The sequence below is a fragment of the Corvus brachyrhynchos genome, unplaced genomic scaffold, assembly GCF_000691975.1.
Source record: "Corvus brachyrhynchos isolate BGI_N302 unplaced genomic scaffold, ASM69197v1 scaffold2750, whole genome shotgun sequence".
Classification (NCBI taxonomy): domain Eukaryota; kingdom Metazoa; phylum Chordata; class Aves; order Passeriformes; family Corvidae; genus Corvus; species Corvus brachyrhynchos.
Window position 1 is genome coordinate 29150 of NW_008235639.1, and position 1704 is coordinate 30853.

General features: G+C 63.1%; 1 protein-coding gene across 1 annotated transcript in view; it reads left to right on the forward strand.

Moving 5' to 3' along the window:
* The window catches only part of B4GALT3 (beta-1,4-galactosyltransferase 3), a 5238-nt gene extending 3691 nt beyond the window's left edge, over positions 1 to 1547 (forward strand). The window contains exons 2-4 of the mRNA XM_017727786.1: positions 4 to 162; positions 1130 to 1320; positions 1391 to 1547. Coding sequence (XP_017583275.1) covers positions 4 to 162; positions 1130 to 1320; positions 1391 to 1517 — 477 coding nt within the window. The 3' untranslated portion in view covers positions 1518 to 1547. The remainder of the gene's footprint in view (positions 1 to 3; positions 163 to 1129; positions 1321 to 1390) is intronic.
* Positions 1548 to 1704: the final 157 nt, after the last annotated feature.

The window sequence follows — 1704 nt, forward strand, 5'->3', positions numbered from 1 at the left end:
GAGGGGGGGCGGTACCGACCCCCCCTGTGCGAGTCCCGATCCCGAACCGCCGTCATCGTCCCCCACCGGAACCGGGAGAGCCACCTGGGCCACCTGCTCTACTACCTGCACCCCTTCCTGCAGCGCCAGCAGCTGCACTACGGCATCTACGTGGTGCACCAGGTGGGCACGGGGCTCTTTGGGGGGTTTTGGGGGATTTTTGGGGGGTTTTTGGGGGTCCCCAGCACAGCCAGTCCCTTCTCCCATCCCCCCATACTGGGAATTGCATGCTCAGCCAGGCAAAGCTGCTGAATGTGGGGTGAAGAGGGGTTCGGGAAGGGTCAGGGGGGTTTAAGGGGAGGTTGGGGGATCCCCAGGAAGGGTTTGAGGTGGTTTGGGGGGGGTCCCCAGTGCCTCCAGCCCCTTTCCCACCTTCCCAGGCCAGGAATTCCACCTTTAGCTGGGCCGAGCTGCTGAACGTGGGGGTTCAGGGAGTTCAGTAGGGGATCCCCAGGAGGGTTTTGGGGTGTCCCCATGACGATTTAGGGTGTCCCCAGGAGGGTTTTGGGGTCTGTGCTGAACGTGGGGGTTCCTCCCCAGCGTTCCCAGCCCTATTTCCCCATCCCAGGCCGGGAACTCCACGTTTAACCGGGCCAAGGTGCTGAACGTGGGGGTTCAGGGAGTTCAGTAGGGGATCCCCAGGAGGGTTTTGGGGTGTCCCCATGACGATTTAGGGTGTCCCCAGGAGGGTTTTGGGGTCTCCCCAGGAGGGTTTGGGGAGTTTTGGGGTGTCCCCATGAGGGTTTTGGGGTCTCCCCAGGAGGGTTTGGGGTCTCCCCAGTGTTCCCAGCCCTATTTCCCCACCCCAGGCCGGGAATTCCACGTTTAACCGGGCCAAGCTGCTGAACGTGGGGGTTTAGGGAGTTCAGTAGGGGATCCCCAGGAGGGTTTTGGGGTGTCCCCATGAGGATTTAGGGTGTCCCCAGGAAGGTTTTTGAGTCTCCCCAGTGTTCCCAGATCCTTTTCCCTATCCCAGGCCAGGAGCTCCACATTTAACCGGGCCAAGCTGCTGAACGTGGGGGTTCAGAGGGATGTTCCCAGGAGGGTTTGGGGCCTCCCCAGTGTTCCCAGCCCCATTTCCCCACCCCAGGCCGGGAATTCCACGTTTAACCGGGCCAAGCTGCTGAACGTGGGGGTGAAGGAGGCGCTCAAGGACGAGGACTGGGATTGCCTCTTCCTGCACGACGTGGATCTGATCCCCGAGAACGACCACAACCTCTACACCTGCGACCCCTGGAACCCCAAACACGTCTCGGTGGCCATGAACAAATTCGGTTACAGGTGGGGGACGCGCCCCGGGGCCGCTCTGGGGCCGCTGGGGGACCCGGGGCTCATTGTCCCCTGTCCCCAGCCTGCCGTACCCGCAGTATTTCGGGGGGGTCTCGGCGCTCACCCCCGACCAGTACATGAAGATCAACGGGTTCCCCAACGAGTACTGGGGCTGGGGGGGCGAGGACGATGACATCGCCACCAGGTAGGGCTTGGGGACATCCAGGGGGTGGGGAGGGGATGGTGGCACCCTGCTGGGGGTGTGGCACTCGGGGTGATGGCATCGCATGGGGGATGCGGCCACCAAGCTGGGGGACAAATCAGGGGGCTTTTGTCACATGGGGAGGGACATGGAGGGTGTCCCACTGCCCTGGGGGGGACATGAGGGGTGTCCTG